General features: G+C 35.8%; 1 protein-coding gene across 8 annotated transcripts; it reads left to right on the forward strand.

The window, feature by feature from the left end:
• The first annotated feature begins 297 nt into the window (after positions 1 to 297).
• On the forward strand, positions 298 to 23,636 carry LOC110841103 (uncharacterized). Of its 8 annotated transcripts, none has more exons than XM_087351322.1 (18): positions 298 to 413; positions 733 to 865; positions 2,510 to 2,638; positions 3,319 to 3,503; positions 3,732 to 3,892; positions 5,311 to 5,432; positions 6,253 to 6,394; positions 7,066 to 7,185; positions 7,485 to 7,584; positions 7,664 to 7,770; positions 9,652 to 9,758; positions 16,349 to 16,510; positions 18,123 to 18,596; positions 19,223 to 19,420; positions 20,000 to 20,203; positions 20,796 to 20,985; positions 21,259 to 21,392; positions 23,089 to 23,636. In XM_087351322.1, exons 3-18 carry the CDS (start codon positions 2,549 to 2,551, stop codon positions 23,389 to 23,391), a joined length of 2,799 nt encoding a protein of 932 aa, XP_087207448.1. In that variant the 5' UTR covers positions 298 to 413; positions 733 to 865; positions 2,510 to 2,548; the 3' UTR covers positions 23,392 to 23,636. The 8 variants fall into 8 exon arrangements, 7 of the variants coding, with proteins under 7 accessions (XP_087207448.1, XP_021942095.1, XP_021942122.1 ...); XM_022086403.2 differs by having other exon boundaries at positions 2,540 to 2,638; XM_022086410.2 differs by lacking the exon at positions 298 to 413 and having other exon boundaries at positions 531 to 865; positions 2,540 to 2,638.
• Positions 23,637 to 23,728: the final 92 nt, after the last annotated feature.

The raw sequence follows: 23,728 nt of genomic DNA on the forward strand, positions 1-23,728 counted from the left end.
TTGCTATCATTCAGATCAAAATCTTTTGTCCTCCCATCACAACAAGAAAAAACAAACAAACAAACAAAAGTGTAATTTTGCCGGTCGTGATGTATGGGTGCGATTCTTGGTCTTTCTCCTTGAGGGAGGAACGTAGATTGAGGGTCTTTGAGAACTGTTGAGGAGGAAGACGGATCATAGAGAAAACTGCATAATGAGCTTCACCTGATGTTATCAGGTTGATCAAATCGAGGATGGGGTGGGCGGGACACGCGACAGGGGAGCGGTGTTTACGTGGCATAGGTTGGGAGACCTGAAGAAGAGGCCATTGGGAAGATCCGGGCACAAGTGGGAGGATAACGTTAAGATGGACCTTAGGGAGATATAGGTATCGATGATGCCATAAAGTCCGGCGGTGGGCTTTTGTGAACAAGGTGATGAACGTGGACTATTTTTTGACAAACCGGGCATACAATCGACTTTCCAAAGAATTTCCTCCACCACAGAGTGAGCGAGTAAACAGTTTGGAAAAAGGAGCCAAGTGGATCAAAACGGTTTTCAGTCTTCTCTTTGTTAACCATTGCTGCTTCTACTAGCAATTTCACTAGCATAAAATTCAAGGGCAAAAGTTGACGTCGAATAAATTATCTCGATTGCAGCGATTAACACATTCATTTTATTCCTGTTAATTTGTTGTTCTTACTTATTATCGTTAAATTACTTGCTTATTGATATCTAATATTTTTCCAACAGCAATGCAATTGCAGTCTAACGGGTCAGTGGGGCAAGGTCATCGTTTACTCGTGTTCTCACATCCACCCGCTGCTCATGGCTGCACTTGCAACTACGGTACAGAGCAGTATTCATTGGCCCCCAGAGTCAGAAGGTAATCAGATTTTAGTACCAAGTAAATGTATTTTTGTGCTCTAATATGTTGCTATAAACTTAATTACAGTTGATTCCGGTTAATTGGGAAACAATGGGACTAGAATACTTCAGCCCAATTATGCGAAGTTCCACGTAAAGAGTTAAAAAGGTTTGTTCTCTAAGTTTTGTCCCAAATAAACGGCCGCCCCGATTAACCGATGGCCCAGTTAACCGGAATCTACTGTAATTGGTGTTTTGTAGAAGTTAAATTTGATGTCGTTTTGGACAAGATAAATTTTAACGCTCTAAGTCATATCAGTATAAAAAGTGGCAAATGCTTCTCATAGACAATTTGAAGCTTTATAAAAGGGAGACGTTTAATTCTCTTACTTTGATATCTGACAAAGTTATGAATTATTTCTTCACGGGTTGGGGGCAGAAATATACTAATTAATTCCAGTACTGTTGAGTACATGAAAGTGGCAGTAAGTTTTACTGGTAATTCGTAGACCTAGCATAATTGCACAAGAACAAGAAGAAAAAGTGTTTAAAGTGAGTAATGATATATTTGAAACGATTCTGAATGTAATTTTGTAAACATAAGCATTTTAAATTGCTGTTCCTCTGATAGAATTAAATATGAAAGTGTCTAATTATGATTATCTGAGTTTTGGTACCGTGGAAACGTTTCTCCATAAAGTTGGCACAATGTGCTAAAACCCAGATCATCATTATTGTCACTGTTGTGAAAACCTCATATCTCACACAAAAAAACATTTCTTCTTAGAGATTTTGAAATCCATTTAGTACCTCAAAATGCAATTTGTTATACCAGTAGCTATTCTTATTCATGTATGATAAGAGACCTAGGAATCTGAATGCATAAAATTTTTAAATTATGCATGACTTTGATGGTTAAAAATTTCTTCTATCAAAATTTAAAACTGAAATATGCTTGCCTTCTTGAGTGTGCCCTTATATCATAACATATGTCCCTCTAAAGCAAAGTCCTTTTCCCAGGGGTAAAGTGGAGATGACCACTCACCTTAATCTAGTGCTGCAGTCTAGAATGAGCAGGAGGAAACCCCCCCCCAAAAAAACAAAAAAACAAAAAAAAAACACCTTCACAGCATGAAGCTGGACAAGGTTTACTTTTTACTGCATCCATTATCAGGGCTATTTATTGCCCTGATGATGGAGGCAATAAGCTCTTTTGAAATATCAACACTGTTCATAGGTAGTGGTGTATGAGATGGTGCACTTTTTCATAATTTTAGAGCTTAATTTTTGTCAAAGAACTTAAAACTATAATTAATTATTCCCAGGCTACCAGCCATGTAAGGTGGTTTAATGAAGAAAACACTGTTTTGAAAACCATCTTCATCCTCAGGGTACTCTATTTGTAGGAGAGGCCATCCATGCTCTGTGAATACCTGACCCGTTTCTGCATTCTTAAAACTGCCTCACCACCTCCTGCATATGGGCATGGATACTTCTACAGAAACAAAGAAACACATTGGGTTTTATTTTCAAATTTAAAATGTTATCAATTATCTTAAGAGGGCAAAGATACACACACACTTCTGTGAAATCACTTGCAAAACGAGGCTATATAGAAAACAATAATGCAAGTTCTTAGAATGTGTAATATTCTTCCATCCAGCTAACAAGAGAATTCACTTACCATTTGCAGTTAAAGATCATGCCAAAGCAGAAGGCTGTATTTGCTTGGTTCATTGGAGTTCTTCTCTTCAGAAGTATCATTATGATGGAAAACGGCATAAACTATCATGTACGTATGTGGCTGTCAGGTAAAGTTTCACAATTACAGAACTGCTTACAATATGATCATAATGTGAATTTGAAATTTATTTACAGCCATCATAACCTGTCAATGAATTTACATATTATTTAAAATCACCAACCATAACCATAATGCAACTGAAGTCACTGTATTTTAAATATTGATCTTATTATGCTGTGGTCTTTAGATGGACAGCACAAACTGTTTTCCTTGAAGAGCGTAAATCTTCTGTCTGATGACAGTACAATGGATGGCAAGATCTAATTTTAGCCAGCTTTTTTGTTTTGTAAGGAAAGGAGGTTCATACATTTTGACTGTCCATGTATGTCTCTCCTTACAACACTGTAACAAAGTAATGGGTTTGTGTAAAACTTGGTTTGAACATGCCACTAGAGGTCACTCCACATTTGTGCCTTTTAAACTCCTTCCTTCAACGTCCAACAATTCCAACATGTCAGCTGTATGAGCTTCTGAAATAGGAGTGACATGAGCATTACTTATTCTAAGGTCCTAAAATGTTGTGTGACCACAATACAAAAATATGTAAATCTGTTAAAGTAATCGGTTCATAGAATATGGAACAGGAACAACGTACCACATCTGTAAAATCATTTCACACAAAGAGTGACAAATATATATGCACTACATCCACTACTGGCATGCTACAGGAATCAGCACTGCAGAATGTGACCCTCTATGGCACCAAAGGCTCTACCTCTGGAATTCCCCTCTTTATGTTGGAAATGGATAAACCCACATTCCAAGCCATTTGTGTCATGGAGTCAACAGTCCTACAGTTTGTGTCACTGTCACTAGCAACCTGCAGAGCACTAGGATACGATGCATTGCAAAGGTATGGGACATGCTCCAGTGTAGTATTAAAGAAGGCATTCTTTTGTGCACTCTTAATATATTCATTACATGACACATTCTGAATTTAACAAATATTGGATAAAAACCTACACACACTGCTGGATATGGCTTACATCACCTCTACAAGCAAATTTTATTTCTATATAATTTGGGAAAACCTAGGATAGAAGTGTAGTACACAACATCTAACCAACAGTTTTCTATACAGAATCTACCCCAGTGATGCACATCTCTTGGACAGTCTGTACCACAGCACAGGGCTGCTGCTGGATATAAACTGCAGCATTCTGAAACCAGAGTTGCAGCACTGCAAGTGGCGCCATGCCAAGAAGATTTCCTGTCTGCTGTACCTCGCAGTTCACTGTGCAGGTGTGATTCATTAAGAGCAACTGCCCCCAATAAATCAGCATTCAACCTAAAGCTTCATCGGCATCACCACTGGATGCTCTTTAAATCGAATTCACAATATTTTTTCCAGTGTCTTTGGTTACCCACAATGGACTCTTCCCATGATTTCAGATGTTCGTGGCAGTGCAAATTTAGATTGTGGTCTTCTGGGTGGTTGTGGCATATATAAATGTATTGATTTATTTACATATCTTTATTAATATTTAATTTAATTATGCTATTAATAGCTTAGATTGAAATGGCATTGGGATAAGATGATTAATGAATAATTTAGTGGAAAGAATGTGAAATGAACCAGTCATGCCCTATTTTAAGGTACAATTCTGGCATTAGTGTGGAGAAACTGGGGAAAGCCACTGACACATGTCAAGATAGTCAGTCTCTGGTCTAAGATTTGAACCATTTTTGTATTTTTAAAATTAGGCACAAGTGTCAAAAAAACCTTAGAAAACAGAGCATTTATACCAAATGGTGCACCATAGAAATAAGGCAAGAGGTTAGCACAAAACACTTACTTTCCACTCCGAAAATTATACAGAGGGTTGTCCAAATAGCCCGATGCATTGCAGATTAAATTTTTAAGTGTAAGTTCCAACATTATGAAGATTGCTTGAGATTTGAGGTGTGTCATATAAAAAGGGTTATCCACTGAATATCAAAGGGCAATGCTAATTAAACAAACGTCATGTAATTGTGATCAAACTGTATGCTGAAACACGTTTATGCTTTATGTTACTGATTATGCCTGATGTAAAAATTATCATCATCATCATAATTCACATTTAGCAAATGCTGACATTTTTATTTTGAGTGATATAAATTTTTCCACATGACATTAGGTGGACATTTATAGAGTCTATTGGTCACGGTTTACAATGTTTGACATGACTCCTTGGTCTTACATCCACTTCTAAACATTTGTTTCACCATTTTACATTCTTTATTTCCATTTCATACTGCACCACTATATCTCCTCTTTGTTACCCCATCATTTTATGATTTACTCTTCCTCGTATTTCACCGTTGATCTTTCCAATTTCTCTTTATACTTAATTAAATACAGCCCATCGTTTTGTAGTTTGTCCTTCTGATTTAAATGTATCGCTCAATACTTGTGAATATCTTCTACAAGCTACTCTCTCCAACTTCTGGTTTCCTTACACCCAGTATGTGGCTCTTCTTTATTATATACAGAACACATCCCCTGTTCTGTATTCTTACAAACACCCTTCAACTCCGGATGCCCATTTTCTGCTTCTCTTCTAGCCTTTTGGGTACATACTTCTATGTATAATTACTGTTCTTCAATTCACCGTAAAATACCAATGCGTAAGAGTCTCTTTTAAAAGTTGTTTGAATAAACTTATTTAATTTTTCAGAATGCAATCATGTGGTAGAAATAATAGATGGCACAAAGCATGAAATTGAATTTCCCGCACTTATGCCATGCAATCAACACACAGGGTGTGACTGGAAAATTCTCAACAATCAAACAATGAAGGTATTACATAGTTATAGCAGCAACAGTGACGATGGTTATAAATAACCATTCAACTTCCTGCATCTGATTTTATTGCCTTCTTCCACAGTGTGTTGGCATTGGTTCAGTGGTTATATTACAATCTTAAAAATATGTCAACTGGTGAAATGGTTTTACTGCTTTATTAAGTGACATCATGAGTGATGCAGTGGTTAGAATACTACTTTACAGTCACTGGTATTAGGTCTGAATTTTCCACAGATGCTGACAAGACATTTCAGGAATCTAAGACGACAACTGGAACAGCTTAAAATTCACCAAGACCACTTCCTTCCGCATTCTTCTCATTTCAAAATCATCCTACTATTTGATGCATGTTTCATGCGAATAAAATGCACAAACCAAGAATCTGCAGACCTCTACATTTTACAAAAAAGAAAATGTTTATAATGTTCCACAATACCTCTGCTAAAATGTGTGTCCATAGATGCTTGATGTATAAAGTGTCTTGACAACCAACATGCATATACATAAGTGCATGTATATCCTTCAGTATGTAGATAAATTAATATATATTTAACCTTACATTGAGTTTAAAAGTGATTGATGAAGTCCAGTGATTGATACTGATTTAATGAGAAATTCCAGAGATACTGAAGTTCCCAACTTAAAGAGAGTTTCTAAGTATGAAACTTTACAGAATTCTATGAACATCATTATTATTGCAACTCTGTGCAGACTTTTTCAAAGAGCATAGGCATCAACAGTCTTACCATATCTACTTGTTCATGTGTTTTGGTACTAGAACTCTAAAATTCAAAACAATTTTTCTTTGTTTCAGAAAACTGTATTAGACTTTAGGAAACAAAATACAACTCCATCACTTCATATTGCTGACCAGATGTTGGAAATTGAGTGGTTTGATACTGCAAATGGTACATGGTTTAATTTAAAAGGAACTTTTACTAGGATTTCTAATATGGGTAAGATTAACAGCTTTTTAAGACACACACATATATATATATATATGAGTAAATAACAATGTAAGTGTGTTTGTGCATTATACGTCTAGATACTATATGCTATAGTTTTTCATCAAGCAGTACCCACTTCAAATCTGAGATCAAAATCAACTTACATTGCTTGTTACAAAAATTATGTGAGTGAAATATTTGGAACAAACATGAATCCTCACATTATTCATCACAAAACCATTGTGGTTTCTAATTTCCTACAATCAGTAATAAGAATGTGATGGATGAACTTGCTGAGGCTGAGTGATGAAAATGCACCAAATAATAAATGAAACAGAAGACAGCCATCTTCAGACTCATCACTGTGAAAACCTCAAATCCTACCTAATATTTGAAATAGCTCATTTTCTGGACATTCCATGAACATTCTTAGTACATAAGTTGAGAAATGTGAAATAGGGAATACAGATATAAGGAAACCAAATTCAGTAAATTCCAAAGTGTTAATTTGTCAGAACTGATTAAACCCAAATAACCAAGTCCAACAAGCATCAATTTATTCACCAAAGAACGTCATCACAGTGAATAAGCAATAGTTGGGAGGGGGTGCCCTGATATAATTCTGTTTTCCTGTAACGAGTTTTCTTTATCTTTAATGATCATCACTGTTATTGTTACAGGTCCAATAAAGATACAATCAAATACTATTATAATTCACTACTATTTTGTGGATTGTCAGTTTTTTGATCTGACAAGTATTATGCAAGGAAACACTGCATCTCTCAAATATTATAATGAAGGTACTGTATAAGATATCAATTGTGAATTTGAATTTACATAAATTTTAACAAGAGAAAAATGGATTATAATATACAGAACAACACTTTAAGCAACTGCAGACCTAAGTGGTTAGTGTACCAGAGTTCCAGGTACAGTCGCAACAGTTGCAAGTTATCTTAGAAAAGAACTCCACTCCATACATGCGCAGTTTCTTGTGAAACCTTACCAACTGTAAATAATATGTGTCACTGTATTTACACTTATTCAATTTGTGCACATTTTATGTTACAGACAATAAAACATTACTTTTACATTTCAGAATATGTTTTCTACAAACAAGAAGCAATCAGTTACTTCGTGCCTGTAGCATTATGCACATTTCTTCTGACTTTCATCATGACACTTGCTGCATGCACATGGTAAAGTGTAAATTAACAAACTTTATATGGTCGACTTAATAAGTGTTCGGCTTTTAATTGATTTTTTCATTTCTTTCAGCTGGATCAGAAAAAGGAAACACAAGATGCACAATAAACATGCTTTTAGTGTGACATATACTCCAGGCCTAAACGTGACATATGAAGAAGACAAAACGAAGCCCGCAGGTAAGTACCATAAGCAGATGAAATGTGGTGAGTCATCTTGTTCTCTGTCATCACATCAGCCCCCTTTCTACTCTGTGCTTAGTCATGCCAATATGAAAGGCTGTACACCACTAAAATGCAGAGACAATGGGTTCAGTTCTCATTAATGGCATTCACACCTCAGAGGAGTGCCTATTGAAACTGCTCCACCCGTCTCTTCATTTGTATGCATATAGCAACTCAAGAACAATTTAATGGATTTTCATTAAATTTATAATAGGGAACTTCTAGTAACACCTGTTACCAAATTCCAATTTTGGTTAAAATCAGACAACAACTAGGCTTTTATGTACAGAACTAAATGCATTTCTGCACACTGAAGTGACTGGGTGGGAAATGTCCAGGTTACCTTCATTACTTTTATTTCCTAGGTTAAAGGTTACAGGTTAAATTATGGTGAATGCACCAGATTTGCTACTCTATAAGTACATTTCATAACTTGATATGTTATGTATAAAGTGAAACTTTCGTGGCGACAAAAGTTGATGAAAGACTCTCAGGCTACAAGCCGAGTCAGGTGGCTGAATGGTGAATACACCACATTCTGTGCCAACATTTCAAGAGCCATCTCTGCTCTCATCCTCAGGGCAGCTGCATAATAAACTGGTCTTCTGTAGCACTCCTGCTGATGGGAACTGAGGATGAGAGCAGAGGTGGCTCATGAAATGTTGGCACAGGATGTGGTGTATTCACCATTCAGCCACCTGACACAGCTTGATTGTATACACAGAAACCTTAGTTGAACTTCACCCCATCCAAGGAGTTGAACCAGATGTGTAAAGGATGTATTATTTCAGAATTAATTCTGAATGAGAACTGGAGCAAATGACATACCTCATGAAACATACATAAAATCATTTATTCACCCGTTTTAATTAAATGTTGGTTTATCATTTCTAGTTCTAAATGATGTATAGAATGAAAGATGTGTTTTACTGGACTGATAGGAAATGTGTTGCTTAAACTAACTTCAGTATTACTGTTCTCATAACTAATGTCATACACATATTAGATAAGACTTTCTGTGGATCCCAGATCAGAATGTGGAATAAGTCAGCACAGAGAACGCACAAGAAGAAAAGCAATATATAAAAATGAAAAACTACCATCAGATAAATGTTTAACAATTTAGGTGCAGTTTAAAAAGTTGACACACTTCTTTTGCACTTAAACTTAATTTTACATAATACAGTTTCTATATAGCCATTTCACAGTAAGCTTGAAATTCTGTACAACATTGTGTGATTTATAAATTCATCAACAGAATATATGTGTGTCAAATGAATCCTTTTTATGTTAATTAAAATTGTTGTTTGTTAGTAGACAGACTTAAGTTATTATTGGCAGGCGTTACACAATTTAATTCTTTTGGTATACTGTAAAATTAGTGGTTGGTCATTGGAGAGCAACTAGGCTTTACTTTTATAATATAACAATATTGCTTTGTTACATTTTTGCAGGATCCCACAAGTGTACATCAGAATAAAGTATTTTTAAATAAATAGTAAAAATATGACTGTCATGCTGCTGGAGCCAAAAAACAAAAGAAAAAATTATGTTTTGATGTGACCCAACAGCAGCATTATCACAGCAGGGTTTAACTTAAATTTGAAACACTTGAGTTTCATATATTTCAAACTTTGGTTCTTATTCTTACAAACAGGTTGTATAAACTAGGAAGTAAAATATAAGATAGAGTGAAACACTGTGTCACATCCTAATTGCTGTTGTTCACTTAAAAAAAAGTTTATGAAAATTTTAAAATAAGAATTATTTTAAAATACATTGGTTCAACATTAATTTCTACACTGTAACTTTGATATATATTGTAATTGTTAACAGATATGTGGTCAGCTATTTATCATCAACTCAGCCTGGATGACAGAAGTGCCTGTTTACCATACACTATCTCATATGACTGTACCAAGCACAGAACTGGCGAAAATGAGGTAAGCAAGACGCACACCCTAACATTCATTTCTGCAACACAACGATAAGCAGAAAGAACTGCTGTCTTCACTTGGAGACAGTTGGTCTCCTGTTGCATAAGAACATTTCAAATACTTCTGACAATATTCTGAAGGCTCTATCACATTGTAGTATAAGTAGATTGTTAGATGACTCACTAGAACCTCAAATTGAGCAGTTCAAGTATAGCAGTTAATAATAATTTTGTGGGTGGTATAAGATTTACCTCATATTTTCCATCTTCCATAATAAATCACCTATCAATGTATGATGCCCAATACCTTATAATAAATAAAAAAACGATAGGCAAAATTAACAATGAATGGATTATACAAGGAATAAAATTATGTTGCAAATGTAAAAGGAGTCAGTTGGAACAGTAATGACACAAACACGAGCATTTTGCATTAGGCATTGTGAAGTCCTGAATAGTGTTATAAGATAGGCTAAAAGCAGCACTACAGCAGATTTATAGCAAAATCAATATTAAAATGAAAACAAAATGGAACATAAAAATGGAGACTGGAAAGATACATTTAACTCAACAAATACCATCTCTTTTTACATATAAGAAAGTAAATGATGCAGGAACAGTCGCTAATACCTTCAATTATTGTATTCTGTTAACAGAAAATTATACTTACATTAAGTGGGGAGAGAAAATGCTATTTCACTTTTGAAAGATGCAGTTTCTGTAAAATTTTGTGGTATGAAATTATTGAAACCTCTGAAACTGAGATACTACATTCCCTAAAATCAAAACCTCCCCCTGACAATAATGGGGGAGGAGTGCAAATTTATAAGTTCATCATTATGCAGTTTTCTCCATACCCCATCCTCTCCTCTTCTAAGCCCAAACATCCTCAACACCTTTTTCTCAAACACCTGAAACCTGTGTTCCTCCCTGATCTAGAGAAAACAAATATAACAAAATTTATAACAAATAATTCACCACATTATGCTCTTAAGTACCGGTTACAATGCAAAGTATGCACAGTACTTATTAAATATGAAATTGGTGGTTTTGCAAATTGATAATCATGTAAAGTGGACAAATCATATTGGTTAACTGATACCAAAGTTAAGTAGAGTATGTTACACAGATTTCTGTTGCATGTCTGCAGCACTGACACACTCAAGTCAGTTTATTTTGCCCATTTTCACTCCATAATGAAGTTCAAATAATTTTTGGAGTAATTCATCTGATAGTAAAAAGATATTTACTTTACAAGAGAAAACTGTTAGATGAGTGGCTGAAGTCAAACCCAGAAATTCATGTAGAAGTCTATTTAAGAGATTACAGATCTTAGCTCTTCCGCGTGAATACAGATTCTGACTAATTAACTACACTGTAGACAGTCAATAACATTTTAAAACTAATTTTGCTACACAGTGTCAACACAAGGAATAATAATCAGCTTCATGGACCAGTTGTCAATCTGTCATGTTTTCAGAAGAGTGCTTATGAAGGTATCAACACTTTCAATAGTATACCATCAAGTTTCACAAGTCTTGTAAATGAAAAGGCACAGTTTAATGTAGCATTAAAAAGATAATTACACACTCCTTTTACTCTGTTAATGAATTTCTAATGTTTACAAATGTCATAATGATCATTAACGTTTTCCTATCTTCATATAATATGTACTGTATTATTATGACTTATTTCACATCTTGTTGTCACCTGACTAACTTATGGAACCATGGAATGTAATAAAGTTTGTAAAGGTTCACAGGTATGCACGTATGCATGCTGTACGTGTGTGCGCGCGCGCGTGTGTGAGCATATGTGTGTATGTAAGAGGCAAATATCAAACTGAGAGATTCCAGAAATGGTAAAAATGTAAATCTTTGTTCTGAACAGTTACTAATAGACACCAAGTCCCATCATGCAGAACCACTGAGAAGTGCAGTGACACAGTTAACAACGCTGCACAGAAAGTTGTCCATGAATGCACAGAATTATGGGTCAGAAGAAGAAGAAGAAGAAGTATTCTCATGCAGTTCTCATGAATCACTTCATAGCTTTCATTCTGTATACCAATTTGCACATAATTCAGTCTCAAGCTCAGAGTCCTTCATTAGCATTAACCAAGAGCTGCAAAATTTAAATGAAATTTATGACAAAAGCTAATATGGGTACAGCATCTACCTGCAAGCTTTACTTCAACTTCTTTGTATGTTACACTGAGGCCTTGAAGATGTGGTTTCACTGAGCACTTAATGGTTTAGTTTTCTAATATGACAGCTGAAAGAGAGGGAAACAAATACATAAAGATTAAATCAGCACTTAAAATTCTCCCTTGTAAATTAATTTATTTTCAACATGTAATAATTCAATTTGTCTATTTTTAATAACTGGCCTTTATTTCTAATATTTAAATATTATTACCTTGTATTCTAATGTAACAATTAGTTATATGTACACTTATTCCAATAAATTAGTACTTATAATAACAACAACAACGACAATAATAATAATAATAAAACAAAAGTAATCCCAATAATTATAGGAGCAACAGGAACAGTCTCCAGGTCACTCAGAAAATATTTGGCCAACATCCCGGGCGAACACGACATCAGGGAACTTCAGAAGACCGCAATTTTGGGAACTTCAAACATAATCCGAAAGACGCTTTCGTAAAATAAAATTATATAATACATGTGGCACTTGCTAAAACAATATGTATCCTGGAAATAGCTGCTGCTCTATGTACCTTAGGGACAAGGTCTGTCTCGGGTACATGAAAGTAGATACCCCATAAAGTGGTGAATAGATGGGATAATAATAATAAGCCACTTAAGATGGCATTTAATAAAAAGCTTTTGGGGATGAGCAGTGTTAAACGTTCAAAAATAGTCACATTGCAGTAGCCATCTGCAATGTGACAATGGCTGCATATCTTTTGGAAGTCTTATTAGGGCAGGAAGCAGGCAAAAGTGGGATGTGATGGATCTAACTGGTGTTGCAGAAAAGTGAGTTTCTATCCAATCAGAAATGAGCATATGACTGAGGAAAAGTTTCCTTTAAGGGGCATGTGGTAAGGAGAAGAGGTAATAAAAGAATTTTTGTTCAATTATTTCAGTTGCTTCCCAACACCTCCATATCGTCAACAGCTAACTTTTTCTTCATACATCCTGTGTATGTACAAACAAACATGGTGATGCCATGAACCTTTGAGGTTATGGTTCTGAAAGCAGATCCCATTTCCAGCTTATATTACTTTGGCTTACACCTGACTGACTTATTCATTAATGGGATTAACAACATATTAACGTATATTATAAATACTAGAGAAGCATACTATTGCCACATGACACAAACTAATTACACATTTCATACTACCAAGCCAATGCAAGAATCCAAGGGGACTCCCTAAAAGTTTGGAGGCCCTTCCTCTCAAAACGACCTTTGTATCAAATAAATGTGATCAATATAAAATCTTAACTTAATGGTTTTCTTGTATTCTGTCTAAATAGTTTTTAATATTCTGAAGAAAACAGAATAAATCAGAAGAACAGGATTTATTTACATTCCATAGATCCTTCACAGGCCTAAGCCAAGGATGTAGAACATATCAACAAAACATTTAACATCATTAATAGGTGTGTAAAAACATGCCTTGGCACTAGCCCTGACATGCCTAAGTGAAAAAAAAATCTTAAACTAAAAATTTAATGTGAATTATTTGTACCAAATTTTAAGTAAGTGTAAAGAAAGAGATGGACAAACAAGATTAGTCAGTACTTTCCACTCACAAAACAAGCTTAGAAACATTTTTGGTTTAGAGAACAGTATTTTTGTATATAACACCTTGGTTCCTTCTGCCCTTTCAAAGAATGAAAACGAAGAGGAGGGGCTGTTTCCATGACAACGAAAATAAGCAATATCAAGCAGTTATGTCTGTGACACAATGCTTTTATTGATCAGTTCCTGCAGGTATAAATTAATAATTGTATTGAAATAATTCCACATACCATGTGTAAAGAGATATATGCCTATATATACTGTCCTTGTGGTTAGCTCTTCATTTATGTATCTTCTCAGTTACTCTAAATTGGAAGTCAAATGCCACAATAATTCAAATTGCTTGTGATTGATTCTAGAGGTTATGTGATGTTGAATGTGACAGAAGGATGTTCAAGAGCAGTGAATGATTTGGAAGGAGGCAGTTGTGGCCTTTTTATGGCACTATCCTGCTATTCACTTTGAGAGACTAAGAAAACCATATATAACCTCACTCAGGAGAGCCAGGAATCAAAACAAGTAAATATAAGTCTAGAAGTTACTACTAAGCCAAGCTGTTATGTCACACTGTATCTAAATCATAGGATACTAAATACATTCTCATGTAGCTGATAACCTGAGAAGACTTCATTGCAGCAACAGATAATATATTAATATTAAATGTATTTATTCAGAGTAAGCACAGTGTGTAACAAATATAAATAAATAGGAATATTATAAATGTAAAAACAGTTTAAGAAAAAAAACATCTCACAATGATGAGATTAAAAGACAGAACTGAACAAAATCTCAATGCTATTACCACACTTTATGAACTGCTGTCAAAAGTGCTGAAACACACCTCAATTCAAAATGTTGGTAGTACCTTAGACTTAAATCATGACACACTATTCAAGAAACACTGCTCTGGTAAGCAATTTTAATTTCTTCTATGTTTAGTTTTTGTCTAATAATAAACCTGAAACCTGTTCAAGTACTTAATTTACATTTTATAGGATCAATAAGTGGTAAAATGGTGCTGACAAGTAAAACTGGCCTCATGGAAGGAGTACGAAAACCTGTGAAGCGTCAACAGACAGTGAGTACCTGAATATGTTAGGTGAGATAGGGGAACCCACAAGCATCAAAAGAGAAAATGATGACATACCATTTAAACAGTTTATTCCAAGGAGTCAGTAAAGTGATGGAATTTCTGAAATAAATACTGTCAAGCCAGAGTAATTGATTGCTCTGAGACCTATTCCAGAATACATGATTCTTGATACAAAAATCAAGTACTCTAAATATATATTATTTTTGGCCTACTCATAAAAAACTGAAAAACACAAAACACTCTTTATGTTCAAAATTAATATTCAGAACATAAAGAGCAAAAATAAAGTCACAGATACTGTATATGAATACGTGTCTGCATACACCTGCATATATTCATAATAAATAAATATATAAAAACTCAAGTGATCATAGAGTATTTCCATATCACAAATTATGTCTCTGCCCCACTTTGTTGAACATCACAAATCATGTCTCTGTTCCACATTTTTATGTATGTCTGTAATCTACTTTCATCAACCAACCATTGGCCAGTGCAGACATAACTGCCAACATTTTTCTGAGAACTCCTTTTGTTTCCTTCTCAGACAAAAGCTTAAAACATTATTTATTTTCACATAAACACACTTGCACTGAAGAACCCCTAACCTATGTGAAACAAGTCTACTTTGGCTGAATAGACCGAAAAAAAATTGGCATTTTAAATCCTTACTATAAATTATTATTATTATTATCCCATCTATTCACCACTTTATGGGGTATGTACTTCCATGTACCCGAGACAGACCTTGTCCCTAAGGTACATAGGGCAGCAGCTATTTCCGGAATACATATTGTTTTTAGCAAGTGCTACATGTATTATATAATTTTATTTTATTTTATGACAGCGTCTTTCGGATGATGTATTATTATTATTACCATGTACGCCGTCACAGTGGCTGCATGGTCTGAGGCGTGGGCTCTGTGCTGCTTGGTCACTGAAACAGTGGGTTCGAATACCACTCAAGGCATGGACGTTTGTCCGCGTCTTTCTGTGTTGTGTTGTCCTGTGTACAGGTAGAGGCCTTGTGACAGGCCAATCACTCGTCCAAGAAGTCCTACCAACTGTTTACAGATCAGAGCCAATGAAAAATTGGAACCCGCAGATGCACAGGCACTGAAGAATGGGACGTATAAAATAAATAAATAAAATAAATTACCATGTACACTACAAATGAGAGGGATAATGAGTGCAAAATTCATTACACTGACATTTGTAACATACTTTGTGAAACTTGATCATGTTTCATATCATACCAAAGAGCATTTAAAGAGCTTTTAATAAGCATAAAAATTCACTGTGGGCAACAGTTCCTGAACTACAAAAATTAGACTTTCTTTCTCTGAAAGTAATAGGCCACATAAACTTAACGCTTGTTAAAATGCACATTTTCCATAGTTTAAAATGTTCAATAATGCTGCTGAAAAATTAGTAAACTTTGCCATTATTTTGGAAGATATGACTTGAGCTATGATGTGAATGATGTGTGAAGCTCAAGAGTTTCAGTGTTCTTCCATTTCATGCATTAATTATAATGAAGAATGCAATGTAATAAGGAAGCATTGTGTCTCATTCTTGAGTAATATTTTATGATAGAAATACAATTTGTAATTCATATTTCATATAGTACTTTGTCTGTAGAAAAATGTTAAAACGGATTTTTCTATGCATGCTTTGTCATATAACACTGCCCCTTCTAGAAGATTGATACAATTTTTTGTTTCGTGTAGATGAACTACGTTGAATTCCCTAATATTGCACATCCTGCACCATACACACTGCGCCCATTTGCAGGGGTGTACAATCCCTTTCCATATGGGTGTTCCATTCTATGCAACCATCCTGCAGATTATGAAGCAAAGGAAATCGTGAAGAGAGTCAAGGATTCTTGGGTAAGCAGTAATTATGAATATACGAAAAGAAAATGTTTTTTGTCTTCTAAATCTACACTTCTAGAAACATGAAAACAGAAAATACAAAATAAGGGTTTTGTAAAATATTAATGTTGGTCAAGGAATAAGCTTCCTAAAGTGGTTCCCTACAGTTATGAAATGTTAATACACCACACACAAACTATCTTTTCATAGTGTCACTGCAGAGAGATGTTATCATACAGTTAACAACAAAGCTGCAAAAGTAAGTCTTATCAACTTTGTCATGTCTGTCTATCACAACAACTTGTGAAATGATAATCAGATTCTCATGAAATTTGATATTGGGAAGTGTTTTCAGTACCTTACAAAACTAAGAAACTAAACTCAATGGATAAATAAACTATTAGTCACTCAGCTAGTCAAAAAATGTCCTCATTTTTATGAATATAAACAATGCCCTGATGATGGAGGCAGTATGACCTCTGAAACGTTGGTTAACATCGACCAGACTACACAGCGCAACAACCCAGAAGACGGAAATCTTCAATGATTATGTCCTTTAGTTTGGTGATGAGACAACATACATGTAGGATTTGAGGTTTTCACAGCGGTGAATATGAAGATTGCTGTCTTCTGGGTTGTTATGGCATGTAGTATGGTATACATACTACACGGCGTAACAACCTAGAAGACAGCAATCTTCAGACAACTTAAACTTTGTTCTCTCTGTGCTTACTTCTAAACCAGCTTCTTACCTACTTAACTTAAATCCTTGTTTTCTATGACCATGACACTACCCTTTTACAATAAAGATCTTGTATATTACATAGATTCACTTCAATTATTGTATATGTGTAATATTCATTTTGAGTCAGTTCACTGCCCGTGTCCTGTAACCATATATCAATATATTTTGTAATAAAAGATGAATAAAACGGACAGTAAGAGGATTAATATTCATAATAGTGACAGTTTGAATAACAAGTACAATATCTGCTTGGTCTGAACATCCTAACTCTGGACCATCAACAACTAATGGTAGATTAAAAACTTGCATGCTCATACATATTTTACATAATAGGTAATTACAAAGTGGGCTCTTTGTTTAAAACACTGAATGGATTTATTTCAAACAATTACAGTCATCATCATCATCTACTACAGGGATTGGGCCTATTGGCCCGTTCCGGGACAGTTGCTCAAGGCAAGAATTATAGTAAAATTTATTATTACCTGGATTAATGTCTGATGCTCCATAAATTGCAGTCCAGATTACCTGGATATAAATGTTCCATTTGGTGTTGTAAAACACTGCTCTGAGCTCTGGTTCTGTTGCTCCACTGGCTTCCCACTCCTTGCTCTTATATGACCCACAATTTTTCCAGCATGGCATAGACAACCGGAGTTCCTTCACATATAATCTACCTCGTTCTGCAACTCATAGGAACACTTTCTGATGATGCAATTCTGCAGCATGGAGAACACAAAATACTGATGTCAGTGCAGGGTGGGCACTATTCACATAGTTGATGTAGTATGCTCTTTTGACAATATTTTGGAGATATGAGTTTGAATTCACCATCTGTAATGGAAATGTTTCTATAGGAGAATATTCTACTTTCTGTCACAGGCTACTGAGGGAAAAGCTCTCTTACTCCCTGAAGAAGTGACTGCAATTCGCAGTGGCTTTCTTCCAGCTAAATATGACAATGGAGAAGACGATGTCCCAGAGGAACTATTTCGCCGTTATACTGACACTGACTCGAGACCCTTAACTCCGGCTCCAACTCTGGAAAGCGTCATGACAAAAGGATCGCTTCGGCGCTGCGTCACACCTGATCCAATACCAACGCACATTTTGAATCCGACTCGGGAGCGAACACTTCTTGTGTTAGATCTCCGCCGAAGTCACAGTCAGGACACTCTAAGTTGGTGCGGCTTAAGTTTCCCTACTACGACCACAATGCAACCACTGACTAAAAACACATCTCTTGTTCAAACTGGTCAGAATTTTCATCTTCCCATAAAGAAGAAAAACAATGTTAAAAAGAAAGGAGCTTTAAGTGCTAAGACTGCGGAGAATGACAGATGTACAAACAACAAGGTATGATACTTATGCAGAGTATATAATCTGGAAGTTGTCTGAAGCAGCTACTTTCATACTGAATTCTGTGATGTATGTAAGAGAATCAATATACAGAAATGACTAGTGACAGTGGCCATGCACCAATCATACACTGTAATTATAAGTCTCAATTCTTCTAATGGCATACGTTCATGTCCATAATTTAAGAGACAAGTGTCCTGAATAGCTTCAGGCCTTTTGGTTATTTGGTACCCAAGCATTGGCAAATTTTAGCAAAACTCCCCAATAACATATTCAACATATTCAATGAAAACCTGTTCAGACATTCTTGAGTTGTTACATGCCAACTGACATATGGACAGCGCAGAGACAACCTTCAACATATAACTGGGCTATTCAGTCAAGTACATCCTCCTTGAGCCACATCAGATTTTGGGACATGTGAAATAATTAAATAAATGCATTTGCTTTATTTCATCCAGTTCATCTCACTTGGATGAAATAAAATGGCATTAATCCCAGCTTACAGTCTTTTTGATAAGATTGAACACATTGTTAAACAACTTCTTTACTCATTTCTTTTTTTGGGGGTGGGTGGAGCCAACAGATTGCAAGTTTGCATTAAGAATTGTACACTTTACCAGTTGCAGCAGCAGATAAATACACTGTCAGTCTCCACTGACACTTTAGATGTACTGGCAGACATGACAGGGGGCAGTGGTGAGGAGGAACCGCCTAAACGTCGGGGTAAGCACCGCCATCATCGAAAGAAATCTGGGAAAGATGGATTCAGAGGGCCTGAAAAGGAATTTCAGGGGCTTCCTGAACCTGGAGAGACACAAGTAAGAATCTATATTAACAAATTTATGGCACCGAATTCCTTTCAATGCTTCAATCTGTAACCTGAAGCTATGAGATATAAATTTATAACTTATAAGACTAATCATCTATTTCTGTGCATAATCTCTACATACATAAACCTGGAAATTGCATCACAATTCATTCTATCACCACATACATATAGGATATACGCTTTGAATATACAAAATTTCATATAATTAGCTCCTGTTATTATGAAACGAAAAGTTGAATAGTCTTACATTATGTTCCAAGAGGAACTTTGTGAACCTACCATATTCCTTAAACGAAGTTTAATATAAACCTGCCCACATAGCTTATAAGCTATTATGAGAGGAACACAATACCATCAGTTTACGTTAACTTCCTTTATCAAATAAGAATAGTGGGATAATGTCAAGTGACAGTACACAAAGCTGGTTATACAACTAATATGAACTTTATATTTATGGAGATCGTCATGCTCTTATATTGGATTCCTCAATTACATGGTCCGTTGGGTGACATCTGGTCTACAAATGTAGGCCTATCAACTCCTTCAACTTGGCATTCATTGTTGCCAGGTATCCGCACTGTGCAGTGACTCCCAAAACACCAGTGTCCAACCTTCCCTGACTTCAGGAGAAATGGATGTTGACCTTGAAGTTCCTATCGCTGAATTATGCAGGTCTAGCCAAGGCGGCAGTTCTTTCATTGATGCAGCTACTCTTAAGCAGTTACAAAGGGAACTAGACCAGGAAGTTATAGACAGTGAGTTCAATCCAAAGGTTTGTTGAAATTCTGTATAACATGCATAGTTTTACTTCAGTAGTCTCATAAAGCAGCCTAATACAATACAGATAGCCCTCGATTTACGACGGGGATGCGTTCCTGGACGAACCGGCTGTACAGGCCCTGGCTATCCTGACAGGAATTTTGTGGTGTTCCTCAATCCCTGTAACCAACTGCAGGGATAGAACTTTAAATTAAACTTTGACCACATCCTTCAAAATCCTAATTAATATTCATCAATCATCCCATCATTCAATGCTACACAGTCTGAGCTGCCGAGAGCATAATTAAATAAATAGACCTTAGTTCCTGGCTAACAATGAATCACTTTTAGCCCCACACTTTACGATGGCCAAAGCCAAGACCATCTCAAACTGCATCAGTGTTATGATTCAGCCTTGCAACTCTATACCACTGAACTGATCTCTCAAATGAGCTACATTCACACCTTTCTCTCTTGCAGTTTGCCTCTTCAGGGAGAGAATGTCTCTCACACTGGAGTTTTAATCCATATTACCTCATTGCATGATAAATGCTTTATTAATATTTATTAACGTTCACTAATATAACACACTGAATGCTTTTCAGAGACACAGAGCACTTAAAGAAGCTCTGAAATCTCGCCCTGAAAAGAAACCAACAAGTGAGGAGATGAAGCAACTAAAATGTGAGACAAGGCTTCCACCAAGTTCTATCGAACACTTCCTTACTGTGCCTAGGAACTTCTCACGCCAGAGTTCCCGTTTTGAATTGCCTCTGGATAGCCGACTGCTTAACAGTATGTGAAATAACTCCATTAAATGTGATATATTCAAAACAGATGTAATTAAAAACAAATCCTCAGTAAAAAGTTATGCAACATCAATTACATAATTTCATGTGAATATTTAAGAATTTAGTTCATAACTCAAACAGAACATAATGCTTATCCATTATAAGCAACAATTAGTTAAAATAAATGGTAAATGTAAGAACCATCGAGGTTTTAAACTGTTAAAATTTCATGTGTACTTTTCACAAAGTGAGCAGCATAGATTTCCATTTGTTTCAGCGATGACTCCTACGCAGTACATACAGAGCTACATTTCCATCTCAAGTGGTCGTCGGCAGCTTTACAATAGAATATTTAACAGGCATAAAGAAAATATGGAAGACAGTAAGACAGATCGTCAAATGCTGGGCCAGGTATAGAAACATTTCTTCTTTTACCTGTGAATGGGCAGCCCATGACATATTCTCTACTTTATACAGGTCATGTTATGAGTTTGAGTGTGTACATCGGCAAGAAAGTGGCACGAGACCCTCGATAAACAGCTGATCAACTCAAAACATAAAAATGCTATAAAATAAAATGATATCTGTTATGTGCAACAGGAACATGGAATGGCTGAACTGATGTCTTTCATGGTTTTCCTCAGTGCCTATATGCTGTGATAGTACTTAAAATAAGCCATGACTGTTTCCTTCTATATCCTTTCAAACACATTATTCATCCACCACTCGATCATTTGATGCTACAATCTGAGTTATTGACAACCATTATAAAATAAATCACAAATGGAACATGATGGATACAACACAACACATCTCCCTCCCACTTATAGCTGCTATCTCGCAGTTCCCTCCACCACCCTTGATGTATTCTTCCCTGTGGCCATTCTTCAAGACCCTTCCCACCAACATTCTGCATGCATTCTGTTTCCTTCATCACTGCTGAATGTCCAGCCCCTTTAGCTAATACTTCTTCAGACCCAAGTACATGTAAGAGCCTTCAAACACTTCTATCAAAGTAAGAGACTATACTTCAAGACCATAAAAACAATAAAATTATTGTTTTGTGTAACTTGATTTTTGGTGTTCATAAAAACACATGAGTTTGTAACATTTTTGAACACAATACTAACAAGCACTTTTCACATGATTCGAAGTCCTCGTGGTGGCAAGAATGATGATAGCCGTCTTCTGGGTCGTAGTGCCCAGGTCTATGGCAGAAGTTTTCCAAACATCTACCTCATTAAAAGGCATTTTTTAATTTGTTAATAATTTAATGTTAAACTTCAAGTAATTGTTGTTACTGTTCCCAGACACCAAAATTGTTATCAATGTACACTGCAGTGTTTATTTCTGAGCATCCCAATAATCACTAAACACCTCAAACAGAAGTCGTACTTCTGCCATCAATTCAACCTGTAGAAATTTTGAGTGATAGCAGAACCAACAAACCTACAGTCTAAACCCAATTACAGAAGTTACCACAAAATTCTTTACATTGTTCTGTACACATTCCTAGCACCTCCATAAAAAGATTACATTCACTGAAATTTCCATTTGAATATTTTCCTCCAATACTTCACTACTGTTAAGGGTTTTGCTCACCAGCTCCCCATATATGTAGATATAGATTATAGACAGTTCCATCCTTAGGGTTAACTGTCCCGAGCAGCACTTTTATATTCTGCGACTGCTTATTCCAATACACGTGCAGCTACCTTCCATATCTGGAAGTTATCCTGTACCCATTAAATTAGAAACACAATCCTCTAAAATTCACAGACTGCTACTAATTTTGTGTGTAGCAAGAAGGCTGATTACTATCTACTCCTCATATAGTATTTGAAGTTTTCATGGCAGTGAATACAAAATGGCCATATTCTGGGTTGTAGCTCAATGTAACCTGATAGAAGTTTACCAAACTAATTCCACACATGTGGCTTACTCATCGTCCTGATAATGGAGGCAACAAGAACCTCTGAAACAATGGTAAATGTCTACCAGACTAAACGGTGCTACAACCCACAAGACAGCCATCTTCATGTCTACTCCTTAACATTTACTATCACCGTCAAACAAACCAGTTCTTTGAATTTTTGTATTTCTTTAGAATGTGGTGGCAGCTCTTGGAGAGGTAATGGGCCGTCCACTAAGCAATGAACAATGTAAGTACATGCAAGACCTGATTGGCTGGGAAGACTCGGATCTGCTAGGTTTCCGGACATGGGGCGGTATATGTGCACTATGTGAACGCCTTCTTGCATGCCAATTCATTACTTCACTCCCATCAAGATTAACAGACCCGTGTCATGAGGTGGAAGAAGCCGATTTTGAAACGCTGCCACGAAGACTGCAGGGACTTCATCCAGACCCTCGACTAGTCACTATTCTTCACAGTATATGGAAACTGTAAACAACTGACAAAGTACCCAGTGTATTACAATTTTATATGTATATTCATGCAAACCTGTTGAGTATCTGGTAGTCTAGTCTGTATTTTTATATGTGGGACAACATAGCTGAATGGGAACTTAATAAAATCATCAACCCATAGAATGTGGGTATGAATTAGTAAAGATGAAGTATGTCAATCACCTGTACTTGATTACTGTCTGCCACGAACACATCAAATAAAGAAAACTGTTTAAGACACGTAAATAGCTCTCTTATGGTTTACATGTATTAATTCCTAGTATTTATGAACCAGATGAGAAACCAATTCTACTGTTACATAAACAACTATGCTTTTT

Source organism: Zootermopsis nevadensis, unplaced genomic scaffold (genome assembly GCF_977971745.1).
Source record: "Zootermopsis nevadensis isolate Lab colony 2312 unplaced genomic scaffold, Znev_1.0 Znev_ptg000019l, whole genome shotgun sequence".
In the NCBI taxonomy this organism is placed as follows: domain Eukaryota; kingdom Metazoa; phylum Arthropoda; class Insecta; order Blattodea; family Termopsidae; genus Zootermopsis; species Zootermopsis nevadensis.